Source organism: Artemia sp. Qi Xiang Cuo, chromosome 3 (assembly GCF_049724085.1).
Source record: "Artemia sp. Qi Xiang Cuo chromosome 3, ASM4972408v1, whole genome shotgun sequence".
In the NCBI taxonomy this organism is placed as follows: domain Eukaryota; kingdom Metazoa; phylum Arthropoda; class Branchiopoda; order Anostraca; family Artemiidae; genus Artemia; species Artemia sp. Qi Xiang Cuo.
In genome coordinates, this window is record NC_142796.1 from 12,583,757 (window position 1) to 12,608,525 (window position 24,769).

At 33.3% G+C, this 24,769-nt stretch overlaps 1 protein-coding gene across 1 annotated transcript in view; it reads right to left on the reverse strand.

The window, feature by feature from the left end:
• Positions 1 to 24,769, reverse strand: part of LOC148953775 (WD and tetratricopeptide repeats protein 1-like) — a 76,749-nt gene that overhangs the window by 17,400 nt on the left and 34,580 nt on the right. The window contains exons 6-10 of the mRNA XM_089085895.1: positions 24,373 to 24,527; positions 21,247 to 21,497; positions 18,613 to 18,740; positions 9,992 to 10,236; positions 2,699 to 2,897 (exon numbers count right to left, since the gene is read on the reverse strand). Of these exons, the coding sequence (XP_088942021.1) occupies positions 2,699 to 2,897; positions 9,992 to 10,236; positions 18,613 to 18,740; positions 21,247 to 21,497; positions 24,373 to 24,527 (978 nt within the window). The remainder of the gene's footprint in view (positions 1 to 2,698; positions 2,898 to 9,991; positions 10,237 to 18,612; positions 18,741 to 21,246; positions 21,498 to 24,372; positions 24,528 to 24,769) is intronic.

Consider the following 24,769-nt stretch of genomic DNA (forward strand, 5'->3'; position numbering starts at 1 on the left):
TATTTGTGTTGTTTATATTTGTATGAAATAAAATCTCTCTTTCTATCTATCATTGGAAAGTTTTTTCCACAGTCGAATTTTTCCACAAGTTTTGTATGAGTAACGTCACAAATACTTGGAATAGTTATAATTAGGGTGACCAGATTTTCTCAGACCCAATGCGGGACATACCAAAATTTGAAGAGCGTTGGAAGGAGCAGGAAGTGTGTGTGGTTTCATAAAAACACTCAAAAATGTTTCTTAAACTTTTATCGTCTTATGTCATTATATTTTTATTTTAATCATATTTGGCTGATGAATGTACCTTTTTTAGAAGTACAACATTGTTTTCGATTTCCTTCTTAAACTCATCACACGGTTTCTTTCCGAATAGGTATACTTTTAGAACAAGAATTTCATAGCCTTCTGATTCCAAATAGCCTATAACATTCCTTTGTGTCAGAAAAGAACTTTGAGCCCCCCCCCCCACCCTAGAGTGTAAACATATATATAGCCTACTTTGAATTCAGAGCCATTCAAGGGCAGGGAGGGCAACCAGGACAAGCTGCCCCAAGCATCTTGGCTAGGGGTTTACCTTATAGTACAATAAATCACACTTAATAGCAATAGGACAAATCCTGTGTCTGCTTTTATCAAAACATTTTCATTGAGATTAAAACATTTTTATGAATAAATGGAAAAAAATATTAAACTTATTAAAGCAATTCTATTTTTTTTCTAAATCTAAAAATGTTTTAATCTTTTTGAATCTTTTAAGCAGGACGTTTTCGAATGCAGGGCGAGGTTTCGGAATCCGGGACTGTCCCGCACAATACGGGACGTCTGGTCACCCTGGTTATAATAGATTTTTCTTGAGTGTCTGTGCTAAATATTTCAAAAAGCAGATTACAATTTATATGGTTGTCGATTGAGGACAATAATTCGTCGGTGTAAAAATGCAAAACAGGTTTGTCGAATAAAATGAATAAAATAAAAGTTATTAAAAAAAACTGTCTTTAAAAAAAACTGTCAGGTGACCGAAGCTCGGTCACCTGATACTACGTAATATACTTGCAAAAAGATTTGTCAATAAGAGGCATAAAAAAAAAAACACCAAAAAAAATAGCAATTCCTATCTTGGGAGAATCGGAGCATAAAATTCTAAGTCCATGTATCCCCGTCTCTAAAATTCTACGTCCGTTTTCCCCCCCCCCCCTACTCCCTTAAAAACCAGAAACACAGGTTTTTAAGTTTAAACTGAAAGTTCAAACTCGATTCTCGAGCCGTGAGAAAAAACAAGGTATACATACGAACTACGTGTAAAAATCTTGCCCTTTTATTGAAGCCTGTTAAGTAAATGGAGTCTTCATAGAGACACAATCACTTTCTTTAGAACAAATATAACAAAAGACACATACTCTCTTGTGAGCAATAAAAAACAATTTACTCGTCTGATATCTGAGAAGCATCTACAGTATTACCTCGCAGTTTTCAGATAAGCTATTATTTGAATCAATCCAACCGACATTCTTATTTGTATAAAATAATATCGTGTGGCCTATTCCACAAATACTTCACCAGCTTTTTTAGAAGGAATACATTAACGACCAGTCTTCTGAGGGAGGAAAAGAAGGGTAACCAGGGGCGGATCCACATATTGTTTCTAGGGACCGCGTCTCCCCCCCCCCCACTCCAAAAAGTCGATAGGGGAATCAGTGCAACCTTTTCCATGAATAGTAAACAAAAATATTCTTGACAGGCTTGCTTGAAAATAATTACTGTAAACAGATAGGGTAAATATATAAAAAATATCTTGGGATTATTTTAGATGAAAATTTGTCGTTTCATAAATATGTAAAAACACTGTCGTTAAAAATTTCCCGAAATATTGGCATGCTAACTCGTCTTCGTCACTTTTTTCCTAAAGCTATTCTAAAATCTATTTATTATTCTTTCGTCCACCCATATTTTCTCTATTGCATTTCGGTTTGGGCATCTACCTTTCCGTCTGTTTTCAAATCTCTCCAAATACTTCAGAATAAAGCAATGAGGATTCTTTTCAGTTAGACACCTATATGGGACTTCAGGAATTTTCTCTTTGGACCAACTTCATTTAATTTCTATCTCTAGTATTTGTCACGATTATCAATATAGTAATTTACCTGTAAATTTCTCTGGCATTTTCTCAACTAATTCTCAATTTCATAATTATCCTACTACGCATCGTTCAGACTTTTCGTGCGAAATTCGCCCGACATCGAGAGCGGGATTCAGCATCCGTCACATTGGCCCAAAAATCTGGAACTCAATTCCTGAATCAGTTCGAGAATGCAGCAACAAGCGACATTTTCTAAGACTGGTGAAGAAATATCTTATGACATGCTAAGCATTTTGTTCATTAGGGTTTGCTTTTTCGTTGTTGTAAAATTTAGTTAGAAAATGGCTGTGTATTTTCGTTGGCAATATTTTCAGCGCTAAAGTATGCCACTAGGCATGTGCGCTGTTTTGTGACATTTATTTATGTACGTGTTATAAATAAAAATATTCTACTCATATTCTACTCTAACTAATAATATACATAAACAACAATACATAATATATATAAATAACTAATGCGATGAAGCTAATAATAATGTAATAGCCAAATAAAATCTAAAAGCCGAATAATCATGCAATAAAATCAATGTATAATAATACAAGCAAAAAAATTGTGACTTACCCTCCAAAGAAATTAGCCTCTTTTATATCAGTAGTGGTATTACAATGCCCACAGAATCGTTGTTCGTAATCATAGGCGGATTTCCTCCAAGACACTTCAGCAGGTGAGAGATTTCTTTCATTATTTAATCTGGCCATAATTTCATAATGGCTTCCTTCAATGCTCATTTCTACGTAGCTTGAGCCTGATTGAGTACGCCCTAATAATTAAATAATATAAAATTAAAGATAATACAATTGTTTATAATCGGAATAAAATTATAGTACGAGTATAAATATAACTATAGAATATAAAATAGAAAATAATAAAAATTATTGCAATTTTAACCAGAAAATATTTTGCTAAAGTTTTTGGATTCATTTTATTTCTAATTTATTAATGTTTCTCATTTAACCTTTTGATATTGACACCAAACTTTATTATTTTTTATTTACTTAAAAATTTATTAATCTTACGAAATTTTCTTTTCCTGCATATTTACCTTCGAAATATCTGATATTTTCATTTAATAATGAGCTTTCTCAATTTTCTGAGCTTTTTAAACTGAACTTTCTGAAAATATGTCAGGTAAAAAGAACATCGTAAACACCTATGTTTTTTCTCTCCTTATAATTGAAGAATGAGCTCATAGATACTAGAACATCCCTTTAAAGTCTCATTGACGGTACTAACAAACAGCCCCATATCAAATTTCGTGGAGACAAAGAAAAAAAAAATTGTTTTCTTTTATTTTAATAATTTTAACTTAATTTCAAATTCAGCTGTAATTCTTCAATTTGAATTTATTTTTTTTATTTTAACTATGGGCTAGAATTGAGTCACTTAATTTAGCAAATGATTGTGAAAACCAACTTGAAATGGGCGGAGACAAAAATTTTAGCCTTTATAATGCCTTATCTTTACATCCCTTGAAAATAAAGATATTTTTACAAACAATTTATAGAAACAGTAAATAAAAATGAAGACAAAAAATGAAAAAGACAACTTAATATTACATATTTACTAGTACTACTAACAACTCACTGTAGCACCAAGCCGCCTGAGGCCCACACAGCTACGCATGCTTCTCCTCCATCGCAATCTATTCAAAGCCTCGCTTTTTACACTCACCCATGAAGTTCCAATATCCTTTAAATCTTTCTTTATGACGTCCTCCCATCCCAGGCGACGACGACCTGCTTTCCGTTTAGCCCTAGACGGTTGGCCGAAAAGAACAATCTTCGGCAATCTGTCATCCTTCATCCGCACAACTTGCCCTAGCCTCCTCGACCTTTCTTTCATTATAGCCCGAGAAAGCGGGATTGAGCCGTACTCTCCGTACAGTCTACTGTTTGAAATAAAATAAGTCATCTAGGTACCCAGAACAATTCGTAGGCGATTTCTCTGGGAAACATCTAGAAAATGTTCATCCGCTTTTCGGAGCGTCAATGCTTCAGAGCCATATTTGACCAAAGTCATCACTGTAGCTCCTAATATTCTAATCTTGGTATGCAGACTTATCTTCCTATTCTTCCAAACTTTTTTTTATCTGTGAAAACACACCCTGATCCTTGGCTATTCTACTTTTAAAATTTTCAATGCTCCCACCGTCTTTACTAATAATACTACCAAGGTAAGTGAATTTGCCCACCTGATCACGCTCCTCCTCCATCCCAATCTATTCAAAGCCTCGCTTTTTACACCCACCCATGCAGTTCCCATTTCCTTTTAAATCTTTCTTTATGACGTCCCCCACCCCAGACAATGATGATCTGCCTTCCGTTTAGCCCTAGACGGTTGGCAAAAACGAACAATCTTCGGCAATCTGTCATCCTTTATCCGCACAACGTGCCCTAGCCACTTCAACCTTTCTTTCATTATAGCTCTAGACAGTGATATTGAACCTCAGTTTTCATGCAGCCTATAGTTTGAAATACGATCAGTCACCCGGGTACTCACAACAACCCTTAAGCAATTTCTCTGGAAAACATCTAGCAAATCTTCCTCCGCTTTTCGAAGCACCCATGCTTCGGAGCCTTATTTGACCACTGTCATCACTGTAGCTTCTAATATTCTAATCTTGGTGTGCAGACTTATCATCCTATTCTTCCAAACTTTTTTAACTGTGAATAAAACACCCTGAGTCTTGGCTATTCTACTTTTGACATCTTCACTGCTCCCACCATCTTTACTAATAATACTACCAAGGTAAGTGAAGCTGTCCACCTGATCAATCTTTTCATTACCCAACTTCACCTTCTCATCTTCACTTATTCCCTTATTCACTTAGTCTTCTTAACATTAATTTTCAAAACCTATTCTAGCGCCCTGAACTCGCAAAACCTCAAAAACTTCATTCATTTTGCTCACACTTTCATCTAGGATGCTTAAATCATCAGCAAAATCTAAGTCCAGGAGACTTTTTCCTCCCCATTATATTCCGTGGTCTCCCATCGCCTTTCCTGTGCTCCTTCAGACAAAGTACTTCAAAATAATCCATATAAAGGGGGATAGAACACAACCTTGCTTAACTCCTGATTTGATACAAAACCAGCTGCTAACCTTATTTGCTACCTTACCCGCAGCAATGTTATTCTTGCACAGAGCACTAATCACTTTAATTTGTTTATCTGGTATACCATACAAGGATAAAACCTTTACTAAAGCCCTTCTATCAACAGAATCGAACGCTTGCTCATAATCTATAAAACTGAGGACCAAAGGTGTTTGAAAACTCAGGCACTTCTCAGTTATTAGCCTAAGAGTGAAAATTTGGTCGACACTTCCTCTACCTTTTCTAAAACCGCACTGTTCTTCTCTTAAAGCTTTGTCTACGGCATCTCTCAATCTAAAAAGTTTCATATTACTAAGTAATTTACTACCTACAGAGACCAGACTAATCCCTCGATAATTACCACACTCACTTTTATCATCTTTCTTATAAAGAGGCTTAATCAAGGTTTTTCTAAAATCGGTAGGTACTTCCCCTTTTTCTAAAATCATATTCATAATCTTCAGTAACTTATTTCTAACCTCCGAGCCACCATATTTAAGATACTTATTTACCACCCTATCAGCACCTGGAGCCTTATTATTTTTTAGTCCTTTTAGTACTGTCACTAATTCCTCCTCACAAAACAAATCTTTCTTCACATCCAAGTTGTTACAAAATTTTCAATTTCCCTCTATATCTTTTATTGCAACTCTATTTCAGTTTAGAAACTTCTCAAAATGTTCGACCAATCTTCCTTTAGTTTTTTTCTCATCACTAATTTGGGCCCCATACTTGTCTGTAACTGTGGCAAGTCCGCATATACTACTCCCTCTCAATTACATGCCAGTACAATATTTTACTATTATGCCCTCTAGCTGCATCTTCCAGATCCTCGGTAATTTTATACATGGCCTCCACTTCACACCTCCTTAGTTCATATTTTAATGCTTTCTCCCCTTTCATTACATTCCTATTGTTTTCATATGATCTATGACTAAGGTAATTCTTGTACAAGTCTGTTCTCCTTTCTATCAAACATAAAGCTTTTTCACTAATATTCTTAGCTGCAGTTCTAGCTTTCTTCCCTTCAGCAACTTCACAAATTATTTTTCTAAAATTATTCCAACCACCTTCCACATTATCAATTTCTATATTCTCAGGTATAGTGTTCAACTGTTCCTGGAAATTATCTCTCAAATTCTTATCTTGGAATCTAACAACTCCCTTACTTCACAGGAAGCAGTTACTCTTCCGATATTTCAACTTTAAATTAACCTTTGACACTTCTAGATGGTGAACTTTACTTTTAACATCAATAACAGCATTCCTCCATACCCTAATATCTTTAATTAATCTTGCTACTCTTCGGTTTGCAATACCATAATCAATAAGGTTAGTTATCTTATCATCTTGGAACCGCCAAGTTGACTTATGAGCTATTTTATGACTAAATTCAGCATTTGTTATAACTACATTGTTACACCTGCGAAATTGCAAGAGTCTGTATCCATTACTCTTTTCTTTCCCTTCACAAAATTTACTTAGGCTAGGATACCATATATCCCTATTTCTACCGGCATGGGTTTTATTATTTCCTAGCAAAAACACCAGATTTCTACCTGGGGCCCTGTCCATTTGTTCCTGTAACTACAAGTAAAATTCATCTGAGTCACTAGTATCTCCGTCAGTCGGTTCTACAGGGACACATTCAACTATAACTGATACCCTGAACTTTTTAGTTATAAAATGAGCAATTAGTATTCTATTATTAATACCTTCCCAGCCTAAACAAGACTTAGCAGCTTCCTTATTCATCATGAGCCCTATTCCCTGCCTATCTACCCCATTCTTCCTTCCTGAGTAAATAAATTCTATATCACCTAATTTCATACTTCCTACCCCTGGGATATGAGTTTCTGAAACTTCTAATAAATCCAGTTCGAATCGTCTGAATTCGTCAGTCAAAATGTCGATATGACAGTCATTTTTTAACGTCATAAAATTCCAAGTTCCAATTTCCATGTTCTTTAAATCACTGAAATTATTTTCGCCTCAGGAAAAGCAATGATCCCGAATACCTGTGTAGGACGGGGTTCACATATCTTCTCAAGTCTACACCGAAGTGCTTTGAGGATGGAACGCTTCTGTCATGATTCGAACTTAACAGAAAAATTAAATAAAAAAAATCGAACACTTTTTATTAACTTAGAACTTAATAGAGAAAGTATAAAAAAATCAAATAAACTTAACAGAGCTTAAAAGAGAACTGAACTTAACAATTTCATAATTGCTGCGTTCATTCACTTCAACATTTCAACTGAATCTGATTGAGTTATAACAAAATATTTAAAATCTATCAAGGTGAAGTAACTAGAAAAACAAATCTATTGTTTGTTCTTCATTTTTTGTAGTGAGACAGCTTGGGGGATATTTCAGAAAATTATTATTAAAATGTCTTAATACATTAAAGGAGCAATAATTATATATGACAATTTTTTCTCGAAAATGGTAACATAATTTTTTCTGAAAATTAGCATTCCACCATTATCTGGCGTAAAAGAAGGATCTGGATAGGTCACGACTTTAAGGAAATTCGTTTCCCCCTCCAAAACCCATAATATTCTTCAAAAACCGTCTGGTGACTGAAATTTGTAACCCTAGAAGGTGAAAGCTTTGAGTAGAATTAACTGATGTTGGCACATCAGTTAATTCTGCGCTTTTAGAGAAAGACAGCTAGACAGCTCTGAAGTGAATTTCATATTCTTAATTGTTTCGCACTAAATGCTCAAAAAACAATAAAGAGAGAAAAAACTGAATGAAAAAGAATAAAGAAGACTGCGGCCATTATAGAAAAAAGATGAAAAACTAAAACGACGCGGATATTCCGCCTCTATGTAAACGAGGCGACTTCAGCGCAGAAGAAACACAAATAAAAACTAAAATATAATAAAAACAAATAATTAAAAACCACCAATTTTAATAAAATACAATTGTTGCAATAGATCCACGTAGGGCACCGAAGCTAATAGAGGTACTTCAAAGAGAACACCAAAGCAACTGAAACGTTTACATAGAGTCGAAATATCCACGTCGTTTTAGTTTTTTTTTCTTTTCTCTCTGCTGGCCGCAGTCTTCTTTGTTGTTTTTCATTGACTTTTTTCTCTCTTTTTTGTTTTTTGTCATGGCTGGCCAGTTCGGCTTAAAATCTTTCATGCACTAAATGCCACGCATTACGGCAGAAAAATACAATAATTTATTTGCATATAAGGGGACTAAATATACGGATATACAATTATTTTTCATTTAACATGACTGTTTGTAATAAGATAACTGTTTGTTTTCCAGTGTGAAAAAACAATCTAGATAGGTCAGGACTTGGTAAAGCTCTTTGAGGGCTTAAATTTTGGAAACATTTTTAGGAATGACGCTACAAATCCCAAGACGTCCAATACCCTAATGGGTCCAATACCCATTAGGGTATTGGTGACGTCCAATACCCTAATGGTAACCCTGAAAATCTTTCATTTTCTACAGCAAATAAAGTCAATGAAATTAAAGATTTCTCTGCAAAAGAGATTAAAAAAGCTGTCATTCTTTTCACCGAGCGATACTCGACCCCTAGTGATATAATTTTTTTATTTTTTAAATCATTTTGGAGAAAAATGATCTCTACTATTAGCTACAATTTTAAAGGATATCAAATTCTATAACTATTAGTCCAAGACTGTATTACAATAATTATAGAGAGCAAACGAGAAAGGTAAGAAATCGCTATATGAAGGGTAGACCTGGAATTCTCTATAACAGATCACTGGAATTATGCTAGACAATTCTTGTTCTGATTCCGGATTGAAGTTTTCTAACATAAATATACCGGATCCTAGCTAGTAAATACACGGTTTTTAGCTTACATAAAGATAGTTTTACCAGCTTAAACTAAAATTAACTACTAAATGTCAGGATCATGTACATTGCAAATTGCATGCACTGGCGATGACATGAAATACATGTCGGTGAGTTGAGGAGAATTGAGGAGAAATTAGTGTGGTCTTAATTTCAGAAAAAAAATACACCTGCGAAGTTTGGAAGAATGTTAAGAAACGGCAAACCCTAGATGGCACTGCTGATTTTTGCCGAAACCAGGACCAGTTTTTAATCTTATAGGTTAGAAATACTCTTTGATCTAACTTTAATCAACTAGCCAATTCATATTCTAAGGCTAAACCTAAAGAATTACTGAGTACATTAACTTTATAGCCTCAAACCATACCAAGCATAGAAAAAATACGTATATATACGTACGTACCAAAACCGTATCCAGAATTTTTGTTCGTGGGGGGTTACAGAAAGATAAAAAACGCATCAAAAATTTATTTATATACATTTTTGTTAGGTTTTTACAAGTTGGGCAAACACTTCGGCGGAGGGGAAGTCCTAATCCCCTAACCCTTCCCCTGGATACAGCCTTGGTATGTGCGTATATATATATATATATATATATATATATATATATATATATATATATATATATATATATATATATATATATATATATATATATATATATATATATATATATATATATATATATATATATATATATATATATATATATATATATATATATATATATATATATATATATATATATATATATATATATATATATATATATATATATATAACAGCTTTAATTTCACCTAAATTTGTCATTACCTTTGTTTTTATTTTTATTTTTTTCTAGTGCGGAAGACATACAATGAAATGAAAAGAAAAAACATAAACGAGACATGTGAATTTTCATCACGTCCGTACCTTACCATTATTTTCGTGCGCCGTCAAACTTTCCAACAAAGCTTTCAAATCTTTTTTAAGTACTTTGAACCAGCCTTGTTCCACTTCGTCTGGAAATTTCTCCTCAAAAATTATCACAACCTTTTCGGCCTCTTTCGGTTTCTTCAAATCCAAAAGACAGCGGGCCAAACGGTAATAGGCTTTCATGTAATCTGGGTCCAACTCAATTGCTGATAAACAAGCCCGCAAAGCATCATATACATCACCCATCCTGAATAAAATAAGAAGCTATTCAATGACCTGAAATTAAGTCTAAAAATTAAAATAAAAATGAAAAGAAAAAATAATAAAATGATATACAAACACCATATGATATACAATGGTATAGGCTAAGAAATTAAATTTTGATCCATCTCAATTGCTGATAAACAAGCCCCCAAAGCATCATATACATCACGCATCCTGAATAAAATAAGAAGCTATTCAATGAGCTGAAATTAAGTCTAAAAATTAAAATAAAAATGAAAAGAAAAAATAATAAAATGATATACAAACACCATATGATATACAATGGTATAGGCTAAGAAATTAAAACTTGATCCATCTCAATTGCTGATAAACAAGCCCCCAAAGCATCATATACATCACGCATCCTGAATAAAATAAGAAGCTATTCAATGAACTGAAATTAAGTCTAAAAATTAAAATAAAAATGAAAAGAAAAAATAATAAAATGATATACAAACACCATATGATATACAATGGTATAGGCTAAGAAATTAAAACTTGATCCATCTCAATTGCTGATAAACAAGCCCGCAAAGCATCATATACATCACGCATCCTGAATAAAATAAGAAGCTATTCAATGAGCTGAAATTAAGTCTAAAAATTAAAATAAAAATTAAAAGAAAAAATAATAAAATGATATACAAACACCATATGATATTCAATGGTATAGGCTACGAAATTAAAAATTGATCCATCTCAATTGCTGATAAACAAGCCCCCAAAGCATCATATACATCACCCATCCTGAATAAAATAAGAAGCTATTCAATGAACTGAAATTAAGTCTAAAAATTAAAATAAAAATGAAAAGAAAAAATAATAAAATGATATACAAACACCATATGATATACAATGGTATAGGCAAAGAAATTAAAATTTGATCCATCTCAATTGCTGATAAACAAGCCCACAAAGCATCATATACATCACCCATCCTGAATAAAATAAGAAGCTATTCAATGAGCTGAAATTAAGTCTAAAAATTAAAATAAAAGTGAAAAGAAAAAATAATAAAATGATATACAAACACCATATGATATACAATGGTATAGGCTAAGAAATTAAAACTTGATCCATCTCAATTGCTGATAAACAAGCCCCCAAAGCATCATATACATCACCCATCCTGAATAAAATAAGAAGCTATTCAATGAGCTGAAATTAAGTCTAAAAATTAAAATAAAAACGAAAAGAAAAAATAATAAAATGATATACAAACACCATATGATATACAATGGTATAGGCTAAGAAATTAAAACTTGATCCATCTCAATTGCTGATAAACAAGCCCCCAAAGCATCATATACATCACGCATCCTGAATAAAATAAGAAGCTATTCAATGAGCTGAAATTAAGTCTAAAAATTAAAATAAAAATGAAAAGAAAAAATAATAAAATGATATACAAACACCATATGATATTCAATTGTATAGGCTACGAAATTAAAATTTGATCAATCTGAATTGCTGATAAACAAGCCCCCAAAGCATCATATACATCACCCATCCTGAATAAAATAAGAAGCTATTCAATGAACTGAAATTAAGTCTAAAAATTAAAATAAAAATGAAAAGAAAAAATAATAAAATGATATACAAACACCATATGATATACAATTGTATAGGCTAAGAAATTAAAATTTGATCCATCTCAATTGCTGATAAACAAGCCCCCAAAGCATCATATACATCACCCATCCTGAATAAAATAAGAAGCTATTCAATGAGCTGAAATTAAGTCTAAAAATTAAAATAAAAATGAAAAGAAAAAATAATAAAATGATATACAAACACCATATGATATACAATGGTATAGGCAACGAAATTAAAATTTGATCCATCTGAATTGCTGATAAACAAGCCCCCAAAGCATCATATACATCACCCATCCTGAATAAAATAAGAAGCTATTCAATGAGCAAAGATAATTTCTTAAACCACATTGGCCTGACATCACATAAAGAAAGAAAAACGAGCAAAAATGGGGTTTTTATAGTTTTGCACAAATGACATACTTTTCCAACTTATTTAATTGCTGGTTCGTTTTGTTTTTTCAAGTGAATGAATTGATTCCTTTCATTTGTCAGTTGCTCGCTAGTATCCGTCGATGGCAGTTCATGTTTTTTTGGATTTTGTGCAAATCGCGGATATTGGCGAATAACTCGCTTTTATGGTTGTTAGGTAGTTGGTTTTAATTCTTTTAATTTTTGGCTTTTATTGATACATCGTTTCGTTTCGCGCTGAAGAAGAGAGGCGTTTGTCCTCTCGAAATATTCGCTTTGTTTTTTCAGTATCGTCAATTGGCCTATACAAACCCCATTTTTGCTCGTTTTTCTTTCTTTATTCAATGAGCTGAAATTAAGTCTAAAAATTAAAATGAAAATGAGAAGAAAAAATAATAAAATGATATACAAACACCATATGATATTCAATGGTATAGGCTACGAAATTAAAATTTGATCCATCTCAATTGCTGATAAACAAGCCCCCAAAGCATCATATACATCACCCATCCTGAATAAAATAAGAAGCTATTCAATGAACTGAAATTAAGTCTAAAAATTAAAATAAAAATGAAAAGAAAAAATAATAAAATGATATACAAACACCATATGATATACAATGGTATAGGCTACGAAATCAAAATTTGATCCATCTCAATTGCTGATAAACCAGCCCCCAAAGCATCATATACATGACACATCCTGAATCAAATGAGAAGCTATTCGATGAGCTGAAATAAAACCCAAAAATTAAGGCCAATAACACTAAAAATAACAACTTTGGCCTTAAAAAATAAAGACAAAACGATAATAGGCTTTCATGTAGTCTGGATCCAGCTCAATTGCTGATAAACAAGCCCCCAAAGCATCATATACATCACCCATCCTAAATCAAATAAGAAGCTATTCAATGAGATGAAATCAAGCACAAAAAGTAATACAAGAAAATACAAAATACTATGAAAAATTATAATGGTATTTTTCAGCTTTAATGCGCAGCATTTAGTGCGAACAAATTAAGAACCCGAGATTCACTTTACAGCTATCAAACGGGTATGCCTTTCTCTAAAAGCGCGGAATCAAATTAAATGTTTGACAACAGCGCTTGAAACTCCTCCTACTTATGTTCAAGGCTTTCAACTTTCTGGGGTCTCTAATTTCAGTCAGAAGACGGTTTCGAAGAGCACTGTGGCGTTGGGAGGGGAAAAATGGACTGGAACATGGATTAATTACCAAAGTATGATGAATTCAAGTAGAAAATTTTTTAGGGGGATGTACCAGGGCTCCCAGTTTTTTTTAGACTACTTTTAGAGACCTAAATATTGCGGTAGGAAATTTTATAGAGAAAGGTGTGGACGCACCAATGCTGAATAAAACAAGAAGCTATTCAATGAGCTGAATTTAAGTCCAAAAAATTAAAATTAAAACAAAACAGAAAAACAATACAGTGGAAAAAATGGACTGGAACATTTTCTGAGTAATCACCAAAGTATGACGAATACAAGGAAAACACCTTTTTGAGGGGGTGTAACACTGCTCCCAGTTATTTTAGAGACCTTATATTGCGTTAGGAGGTTTTATGGAGCAAGGTGTGGAGGCTTTCATACTGAATGAAATAAGAAACTTTTCACTGAGCTGAAATTAAGTCCAAGCTTTACAATAAAAATGAAAAGAGAAACAATACACATTTTTAATATATATTGATAAATATACCACTGAAATACAAAATGAATAATATGTAATGAAGGTATAATGTGTTCTTCACGCATTTTGGAGGGGTTAATTGGCTTGAGAAGATTTTAAAAAATACAAATGTTGATGATTCTAAAAGGTTGGCTGAATTGGTCCGATTGGGCATGCCATACACTAATTTTTTTGATAATTTATGATAGTTTAAGGTTAGTGAGGTTGTGAGTTGTTAATATTATTCTTGTTGTAATTATTATTATTATTCTGTGAGCTAGTATTATGTGTTATTTTGTTGTATTGTCATTATAGTACTAGATGTCCTATTATGTGTGTTTTTATTTTTGCTATTGTTATTGCTATGTGTTATTGTTCTATTGTAATTGTAATTGTTTTTGCTTTTGTAATTGTTCTATGTGTTAAACTGTTGAGACATCATTGGGATTCACTCTGTGGAACGAAATCCAGTAGAAGTAATTTTTGAAAGCTATTGTCAAACTGCTTTAAGAGGAACCGTTATATGTGGATATAAAAACAAAGAAGAACATTACAAAAGCTGTTGAGGCATCATTGAGATTCACTCTGTGGAACGAAATCCAGTAGAAGTAATTTTCGAAAGCTATTGTCAAACTGCTTTAAGAGGAACCGTTATATGTGGATATAAAAACAAAGAAGAACATTACAAAAGCTGTTGAGGCATCATTGAGACTCACTCTGTGGAACGAAATCCAGTAGAAGTAATTTTCGAAAGCTATTGTCAAACTGCTTTAAGAGGAACCGTTATATGTGGATATAAAAACAAAGAAGAACATTACAAAAGCTGTTGAGGCATCATTGAGACTCACTCTGTGGAACGAAATCCAGTAGAAGTAATTTTCGAAAGCTATTGTCAAACTGCTTTAAGAGGAACCGTTATATGTGGATATAAAAACAAAGAAGAACATTACAAAAGCTGTTGAGACATCGTTAGGATTCACGCTGTGGAACGAAATCCAAATCCAGTAGATGTAATTTTCGAAAGCTACTGGTCAAACTACTTTAACAGGAACATTAACAAAAGCTGTTGAGACATCGTTGGGATTCACTCTGTGGAACGAAATCCAGTAGAAGTACTTTTCGAAAGCTATTGTCAAACTGCTTTAAGAGGAACCGTTATATGTGGATATAAAAACAAAGAAGAACATTACAAAAGCTGTTGAGATATCGTTAGGATTCACGCTGTGGAACGAAATCCAAATCCAGTAGATGTAATTTTCGAAAGCTACTGTCAAACTACTTTAACAGGAACATTAACAAAAGCTGTTGAGACATCGTTGGGATTCACTCTTTGGAACAAAATCCAATAGAAGTAATTTTTGAAAGCTATTGTCAAACGGCTTTAAGAGGAATCGTTATATGTGGATATAAAAACAAAGAAGAAGAACATTACAAAAGCTGTTGAGACATCGTCAGGATTCACTCTGTGGAACGAAATCCAATTCCGGTAGATGTAATTTTCGAAAGCTACTGTCAAACTACTTTAAAAAGAACATTACAAAAGCTGTTTGTTTGGGATAAGTGCCACGTTGATGACCCTCTTTTATTTATCCCTGAGATCAGGAAACAGTCGATTGGTAAGCATCAATCCATGTACTTAACTTTCCTCTTCGAGGTTTCAGTAACAATATTTGTATCTTATTGTCCTTCTTTTTTTATTTTTAATCGTAATTCGAGTTTATTTTTCTATTTCAGCGCTCGACTTCTATTTCGTTTCTTGAACTGGTTTACATTAAATTATTATTGTTATTATTATTTAGTTAACCAAAAGAAAAAGTGATTCCAAGTTTTTTGGTTGTCCTTTTTTTCTTTTTTACTTTGCTTTGGATGAATTTATAGGTAGCTATTTATTGCCACTAAAACCTCTTCAGGCCTTAACAAAAAAAGAAAGAAAAAAAAAACGCTTAGAGAAATAATAAAAGCACATAACAATAACAATAGTTCAGAGCAATAAGAGTAACACGTAACACATGGAAGTCAAACAACAATAATAGAACAATAACACATAGCAATAACAATAGCAAAAAGAAAAACAAACATAATAGGACATATAGTACTATAGTGACAATACAACAAAATAATGCATAATACTAGCTCACAGAATAATAATAATAATTACAACACGAATAATATTAACAACTCACAACCTCACTAACCTTAAACTATCACAAATTATAAAAAAAAATTTGTGTATGGCATGCCCAATCGGACCAATTTAACCAACCTTTTAGAATCATCAACATTTGTATTTTTTAAAAAGCTTCTCAAGCCAATTAACCCCTCCAAAATGCGTGAAGAACACATTATACCTTCATTACATATTATTCATTTTGTATTTCAATGGTATATTTATCTATATATATTAAAAATGTGTATTGTTTCTCTTTTCATTTTTATTGTAAAGCTTGGACTTAACTTCAGCTCAATGAAAAGTTTCTTATTTCATTCAGTATGAAAGCCTCCACACCTTGCTCCATAAAACCTCCTAAGGCAATATAAGGTCTCTAAAAGTTATCTCCAAAATAACTGGGAGCAGTGGTACACCCCCTCAAAAAGGTGTTTTTCTTGTATTCGTCATACTTTGGTGATTACTCAGAAAATGTTGCAGTCCATTTTTTCCACTGTATTATTTTTCTGTTTTGTTTTAATTTTAATTTTTTGGACTTAAATTCAGCTCATTGAATAGCTTCTTGTTTTATTCAGCATTGGTGCGTCCACACCTTTCTCTAAAAAATTTCCTACCGCAATAATTAGGTCTCTAAAAGTAGTCTAAATAAAACTGGGAGCCCTGGTACATCCAACTAAAAAAATTTCTACTTGAAAGGACCAAAATTAATTTAGAATTTTAACAGATATCTTGCCAGTAGGTTTAAGGAGTAAGCTTAAGGAACTCGTCCACTTTTTGATATTTTTTTTTTATTTAAAAATATTTTTCAAAGAAAAGAGAAGAGTGATATTAAACTTAAAACTAGGATAAATATTTGTACAATAAGTCAAATTTGCAACGAGCAGAAATTAATAGGAGTGAAGAGATGAAACCTAAAATCCAAAAAAATCCAAAAATCCAAAATCCAAAAAAAAATTAAAGGATGACTAAGTCAAACCTGGAAATGACATATATTACTATGATTTAATAAGAGGTGAAAGGTGTAAGCCATTTCGGTCGTTATATTTATCAAAAAGTTCTCAAAATGTATTTTTGTAAAAATACTAGGACGACCAAAATCAATGTACAATTTTAAGAACTCTCTTGCCAGTTCCTTAAGAACTTAAGGAAGTCGTCCAATTTAAGAAATCTATCTTGTTTTTTAATTCCTAAGCGTTTTTCAAAGAAAAGCAAAGAGAGATATAAATTTAAACAAGGAGAAATATTTGTACAAAAGTCAAACTTGCAACGAGCAGAAATTAATAGGGGTGAAGAGATGAAACCTTAAATAAAAAAAAATTTAAAATTAAATCAAGTCAAACCTCAAAATAACATATTACTATAATTAGATAAAAGGAACCTGAAATGAATATTATCTTACAATACGCTCTATAGCAAGAACAGAATTAGAAAAAAAACTCTTGAAAAAACTATTTTGCTTAAAAAACCAAAGAAATCCTCTGACTTTCTTTTTATTTAAAAGAGAATTTCTTTTTATGTAAAAGAGAAATATAATTGAGTGTATTAGCTTGAACTAAAAGAGCAAGTTATATGCATTGTTCTGTCATTGGAACTTCTGTTTTTGAAAAAAAACTATATTTTAGAAATAAATAAACTGTTTTTGAAATAAATTTGAACATGTAAATAAATAAAGAAGTACTATGAAATATATACTATGAAAACCCTTACTCATAAGTGACGTATGTTTTCACTGTTACTTACAGTGAACTTACAACGAACAGAAATTGATATGAGCGCAGACAAGAAACCAAGGCCGTGCCCAGAGGGGGGGGGGAGGGAGTTAGGGGGTTTTGAGCCCCTCTCCCCCCCCCCCGAACGTTTGTCTTACTCGTAAAAACCTAACAAAAATGGGTATAAACAAATTTAGTATGCGTTTTTTAAGGGTTTTTTTGTCTACCCCCCCCCCAATTTCTTTTACTAAAAGCCCCTCCGAAAAAAAATCCTGGGTACGGCCTTGCATGCAACCCAAATTAAAAAGAGTAATCAAGTCAAACTCCAAAAGAAGAGATTTTACTTTAATTGAAGAAAAGAGACCCGTAAAGAAAAGGATGCTTCAATACAAAAAAAAACTATAGTTAAAAAATAAAAAGTATAAATAATAATACAAATAAATTTAATACTATAAATAGTTGATAATATAATTAACAATACCATTGGTAAATATAAATAATATAAGATAAATAATATAGTTAAAAATATAAAATAAAAAAGAACAAACACAGCTCCACTTAGCGAACGCTACTGCGAAGACTTAGACGTTACAAGTTTTACATCCCACAGGACCAACCATTTGAGAAGACGCCGTTACCTGTATGTACGATGTATGTATGTACCGTATGCGCGACGTCAAATTTGAAAAGACAATAGAGAGGGCAGGTAATAAGAAAAGAAGAAAAAAAGGAAGGTGCGAGATATGGAAGAAAAGAAGAAATAAAAGAAAAGAAGAAATAAACAGTCCAGATACCATTTCCTCTTCATCAAAGCCGCAGCTTTATTTGACAGCAGCAAAGCGGAATTCGGACACTTGCTTATGGCTACGTTGTATAAATCAATAGCCAAATTGTATTTTCCCTTGTCAAATGCTGTGTTTGCCTAAAAACAAGAGATATTTGCTAATTTAGCTTTTCAGGAGCAAATTTTACCAAGTACACTCTTTACATTCTCTGAGTTTTAAATTTTAACTGTTTCTGATAAGTTAAATTGTAGTAATAAATTTTAATTTAATTAAGTTATAATTGACTCTTGACAGCAATTAATTATTTTTCTAGAGCAAATCACTTTTGTGGCGGTTCTGGCCTCTCTTGCACCCAGGGCAAAATTTTGATTACCAACCCCCTCTCTGTCTCCAGAAAATTTGCAAGCCAAATTTTAACAAATTTTTCATTTATTAATAAAATTTTTATATATCAAAAAAATTTCCATTTCTTTAAATCTGAATTTTCTTACTTTAGCCCCTGAAAAATTATCAATTATCTCGACATCCTGTAAAATGCAAACAGGTTTGAATACAAAATATCATGAAAAAAAAACATCAAAATTAATTAAATTCAATCTACTTACTTTTATTTTCAAGGAAAAATGACAAAGATATGAGAAAAATGAAAATTTCGAATTCTAACAGCACCCTCTACTTTGTTTTGATAAAAAAAAGTTTTCAAAATTACAAAATGATTATAACTGTTAGATTATTGACTTGAAATTCTGCACCCCTAGAATTTCTGGGCCCGAGGCAAGTGCTCCCTTTGTCACCCCTAAAACCGCCTCTGCTTGTACAGTCTAAAGGCCTTCTCCAGTGACGTTGTTGATCAACATTGTTAGTCAACAACATTGTTGATCGACAACGATGTCCTAACAACCAACAAAGGTTTCGCCGATCAACTCTGTGAATGAAAATGATCAGCAATCGAAACCGTTGTTTTTCAAGCTTGTTAATCCAATTAAGCGGGAAATTTCAAACCAGAATATCATGGGGAAACAATTTTATTGGTTATTACAATCTTAGCATAGACAAAACAGTTACTTTACCATAAAACTGGTATATTTATTTTTAGCTTGATCTCCTGCTAAGATACGACATGAGAGGGTACTTTCTTAAATTATCTATCCCATTACCCACCTCGAAAAATTTATTTATTTAAAACTGGCACTTTGATCAAGCAGTAAAGCGGCATAAAAAGAGAAAAATACGACGGTAAACGCGACTCTAACTATTAAAATATACAATACTGATAAATATAAAATATTGCCTTTTTTATAACAATGCTAAAATTCATGTTCTCGCGAAAAGCATTAAGATCCACAATTGTTGATAAACAAATAAGTTCTCGTGCTTGGTGAACAGGATTGGTTATTAAAAATCTGTTCGCTAGAAAAACAAAACGAGAAATTCATAAAGAGAAATCCGTGGTAGTGAAGGAAATAAAAATCCGCAGTGGGCTATCCTCTCTGTGGCTCTTCTCGTTACCCAACATCGCCCCTTCTCCCAATCATTTTCCCCAATTTAAGTGACTCAGTCAAGGTGGTACCCAGGATTTCGTTTCGGAGGGGGTTTTACTCAATTTTTTTGGGGGGAGGGGGGTTTGCACAAAAAAAATCCAAAAACACATACAAAATTTGTTTATTTCCATTTTTATTACGTTTTTACGAGACAGACAAACATTTCGGGGTGGGTTCAAACCCCATAACCCCCCCCCCTTTGAATACGGCCTTGGACTTAGTATTACCTTATGAGCCTATCCTTGCATCCTGAGCCTCCAAAACTTCGAAGAAGTCATCCATTTCACTAAACTTTTTATCTTGGACTCTCAAATCTTCAGAATACACTGCATAGCATGTAATCATAATTATAATATTCAAAAAATCATATCTAAATAAGATTATTAAGATAAAGATAATTCAGGGGAACAGGTAAAACATATTAACCGATGGGGGCTTGAAGACAAGGAGGAAGGACTAGAGGCATCGCGTATACTTGCGGAACGCAGGACGCAACCCCTTAGTCTTAACAAAATGCACTTTTCCCAAAATTATCACTCATTTTTTGTCATTTTTAATTGTCATTCTCGTTGTCAAAATTGTCCCTGGTAAAATTACCATTTTCGTTTTTTTTGTCATCACCAACTTTCTTTAAAAAGTAAACTAAATTGCATCTTTTTTTGCATTTCTCCCCTTTTTGTTTCTTTCGCTTCCAGCACTTTCATAAAAATTAAAGTTTCAATATTATTAAAAAAATAAGAGGTAACCTGTTCCTTCATAATCTTAACAATCGATGAAATGACTTTTGATGCCAGCTCTCGGCGACCATAACTTTTCCATAGAGATAAACGGGAGGTACTCGATCAAAAACATCATCGAGCATCTCCCGTTTATACCTCTGTAGACAGAATGCCAACCTGGTACGTCCCACTGACGCTACCATTGAACAACAGTCCCTCGACTTATTTCAGGTAAATTATTTTGTTTCTCTCTGTTTATCTACTCTGTAGCCGAAATTTATAATTGTCAATGGGAAGTTAAATGCAACGTTTGAACTGGGATTCTTCTTTTTCAGAATTTTCATCGGAAAACACTAATGAACACTAGGAAAATACATACTCACCTGTTCCTTCATAATCTTAACAGCTGGTGGTATTTCTTTACTTTTAATACCACTCTGAGAAGCTTTCGGCGACTGTAACTTGTCCACAGAGAGACAAACGGGAGGCACCCGGTCAAAAATATCATAGAGGTAGATGTGTTCATTCCCAAGATTCACAAGTAGTTTTTGTCCTCTCGAATCAAAAGTGACGTGAGTGGTCGTTATACTCCTGTTTTGCTTTCTATACTCAGGCAATCCACATGATACATGACCTGAAAAGTACTGTTTTCATTATTTAATAGTTCCTTGATAATTTTCTACATTAATTAATAATTTTCATTAATTAATTAATTAATATATTAATATATTTTATTAATTAATTTTCTATATTAATATTAAATAATTAATATTAAAATTAAAATATTATTAATATTAAAATTAATAATATTAGTTAATATTAAAAGAGCTATATTAATTAATTTTCATTAATTAATATAGCTCGTGCACGGGAGTATTTTAGACCCCCCCCCATCCAACGCATATATTGTACGCCCAATGAATGAATTACCACTCCCGAACACATAAAGAGGAGGGCCTTGAAGAGTGCGTGAGCAAAGAGGTGAAAAAGAGCCGAAAATTCTTCAGTTTTTTCAATAAGGGGATTTTGAAAAAGTAGTGATTTGTAGACAGATTTTAACTATATTGGAACCTCATGATCTTGATTGGAGCTTCCCTCACTAACCGACAGGGCAATGATGGTCTTTTAATTAAGGCTAACGCAGATACATCCACTCCCAGCCGAGTGGATTGGTGCGCTGGATTTAGGATTCTTTGTCCGAGAGGGCAAGAGTTCGAATCCTAGTGTATCCAGTTATTTGGTTTGGGACGGGGGTCAGTGGCGTGACTCTGTGAGCTCAGCCAGAGTCGACCCGGGTCTAAATGGGTGCCTGGAGAAATCTGGGGAAGGTAAACAGGAAGTGTGTGCGAAAGCACAGGATGGTTGGCCCCCAACCTCCCATTGCACTTCCTGGCCGAAGGGCCGAGAAACGGAGATCAGCACAGCCAGTAGGTAGTTGCTTACTTTTCTTTGAAAAACCTTTAGTTTCAACCCTTTCAAATCCCCGGGAAGCTGTATAACTTTAACTTTACTAAAATTATAGGTAGGATTAGTAGTAAGGGTGGTCGATGCACAGAAGAAGTCAAAATGGAATAGCCAAAGTAAAGGGTGTTTTTTTGCAAGAACAGGAAGATAAGTGTTTGAGCTAAGCTTAGGATAAATAGTCTCGACTGAAAAGCCGATTTTGCGACTAACAGAAGAAGAAGAAGGATATTAGAAGCCACTGTAATAACATAGGTCACAGCTGCATTGTTTTGATTCCTGTTTTTCAACGCAGGCAGTTGCTGCAAGTGAATTACCCCCTACCAAATAGCAAGATAAATGATACGTGATCAGGTTCAGTGAATATTGACCAAAAAGACACCCAAGCAAGCTAGTGTTTACAGAAGGCACAGAACAATCGAGTGATACGAACGCATATGACCGATTAGTCGAATGCGTCAAACCCCAAACAACAACAACAACATAACATAAGTCAAGTATTGCTCTAGAACGTGGCAGTTTCAAAAGTTGAGGAAGATGGGCAAGATACTTTCCAGAAAAATTGATTTTTTATTTAAAACGGTTTTTTTTCTATTACTTATTTGTCCTCCAGTTAATCAACTGACCATCTTCCAATTACAAATATTATATGTGTGTGACGAATAGTTTAGTATTTGAGAAAGGATTGTGTTGTTGAGTTATTGTATTGTTGTTGAGAATAGTTTTAGGCTTTTAAAACTATTCTCTCCTTTATGTCTTTGAAAAAAAAATAGTGATAAATTATACGTAATTTGGTTATACAATTTTCTTTGTTTCTTCCTTTATGGCGTTGAAATTACAGGATTTTTTTTCTTTCTTTTGCACCTCTTTTTTGACTTTACTATTAGTACTTTAAAGAGTGTTTAATTGCTCTTGTTGCGTTCCAGGCCGTAGGCTCCGTAGAGCCTTTTACTAGGCCGTTGAGCCTTGAAGGGCATGATGATACAATTATTTTGTTTTGCAATTTGAAATAACATTGATTGATTGAGAATAGGAATATAAGTATGCAAACTAAGATTAGAATGCTGGAAGCCACGGTAACAACGATCGTCGAGTATGGCTCTTAAACATGGACATGTCGAACGGGTCAGAAAGATGCGTGCAGAAGAACTGGAACATATTTCCAGAAGAAAGCTTAATTTTAGGTTGTCGTTTGACCATAGCAAATAATATACCAAATAAAAGGTTGTACAAAAAATCTGGTTCAATGCCGCTGTCTAGAGTAAAAAAAGGAGAAAGGTTATAATGGTTAAGATTATTTAAAATCTTAGAAGGGGGGGGGGGGTCAATTTTGTTCATTTTTATAGTTGAAAATACCAAAAATGGCATTGTCAATGAAATCATCAAAAGATCTATTAAAAGGATCTTTCATTCTTGCTTACTCTTTTCCTCCGAAAACCAAAATGAAAACCACAACAGCTTTACGTTCTCTACTTGCGCTGTTCCATGGTTGTTTGTTTTCTAATTAGTCTGGCCTTGAAATTCGAAGAAATTGGCTAAGTAAACTAATAGAACTAACTTTCATAGCTTTCGCTTCTATTTTGACAGCATCCGCTCACACACTCACAAACAATGGATTTTGTTTCTTACGCATTTAGATCAAAAACTATTCTTTTTGTACTACTACTAACAACTCATTTCAACACCAAGCCGCCTGAGGCAAACACAGCTGCACACGCTCCTCAGCCTTCTGAAGAATCCACGTTTAAGAACCATACTTGGCCACTGTCGTTACCGTGGCTTTCAATATCGTAGTCCTAGTTCATACTCTTCCTATTCTTCCAATTTCTTTAAACACCTTTGCCTTCGCAGTTCAAAAGAAATTGATCGATTTCGCCTTCGCCTTCGCCACTCTACTCTTTATATCTTCACTGCATCCATAAGCTGTACTAATAATATTACCCAGATAAGTGAAGCTATTGATTGATTTTTTTATTACTAATGTTACTTCTTCAACCTCATTTATTAGTAGTCTAAGCGATTTAGTCTTCTCAATATTAATTTCAGACCTATTCTTCCACCCTGAATTCTCAAAACCTCCAAAAACTCATTCATTTTGCAAATATTTTTATCTAGACCAATCAAATCATCTGCATAATCTAAGACTACGATAGTTTTACTTCCCCATCGGATTCCATTCTCTCCCATAGCCGTTGCCTCGTTCCTTAGGACAAAGTCCATCAAAATAATCCATATAACACAACCCTACTTAACTCCCGTCTAAGTTGATAATTTCAAATGGCGAATGAGATCCAGTACTTAACGCTCCAGTATTATGCGTTGTGAATGTAAATAGCTAAGAAATGCAGAAAAGGAATAATTCAATCCCAAAGTGGCAACGGTTTCTTGAAGAAGAAGAAGAGTGCAGGAAAATTAAACCTGAGGAAGCTAAATTTTTACAGCAAC